Raw genomic sequence first — 436 nt, forward strand, 5'->3', positions numbered from 1 at the left:
AAAAAAAAAAAAGAGGGAGATGGCTTTGCCCTATCCTTTCCAAATGGGCAGGAAAGTATCATCCCTTCCCTAGGGGTGAGGGGGGACATCAGTGACTTCCGCTCATGCTCCTGTTGGAACCTGAGCTGGTCCTCTGATGCCATGTGTCAGCATCCCCAGGGTGGGATAGCAGGGCACACATGAGCAATAGCCACTTCCCCTTACTCCCGCCTCCCTGCAGGTGGACCAGTCTGGCCTGGGCTTACCCTCAAGAGACTACTACCTGAACAAAACCGAAAATGAGAAGGTGAGTGTGCCTCTTCAGAGACATGGCTTCTGTCCCCATCCCACCCCCTGAGGTGTTTATCTCCCCTGAGTGTTCAACCCCATTGTTCCTGTCCGGTCTTGGCAGCCAGAGGAACCCAGAGATACCACTTACTCAGTGGGTGGCAGGCAG

The 436-nt window shown here is 54.4% G+C and overlaps 1 protein-coding gene across 2 annotated transcripts in view; it reads left to right on the forward strand.

Moving 5' to 3' along the window:
* The window catches only part of ECE1 (endothelin converting enzyme 1), a 113,539-nt gene that overhangs the window by 83,396 nt on the left and 29,707 nt on the right, over positions 1-436 (forward strand). For both annotated transcript variants that reach the window (XM_012801552.2, XM_012801551.2), the window contains exon 7: positions 221-286. In XM_012801552.2, the coding sequence (XP_012657006.1) occupies positions 221-286 (66 nt within the window). The remainder of the gene's footprint in view (positions 1-220; positions 287-436) is intronic.

This window comes from Otolemur garnettii, unplaced genomic scaffold (genome assembly GCF_000181295.1).
Source record: "Otolemur garnettii isolate 467f Iridium unplaced genomic scaffold, OtoGar3 scaffold00009, whole genome shotgun sequence".
NCBI classification, from domain to species: domain Eukaryota; kingdom Metazoa; phylum Chordata; class Mammalia; order Primates; family Galagidae; genus Otolemur; species Otolemur garnettii.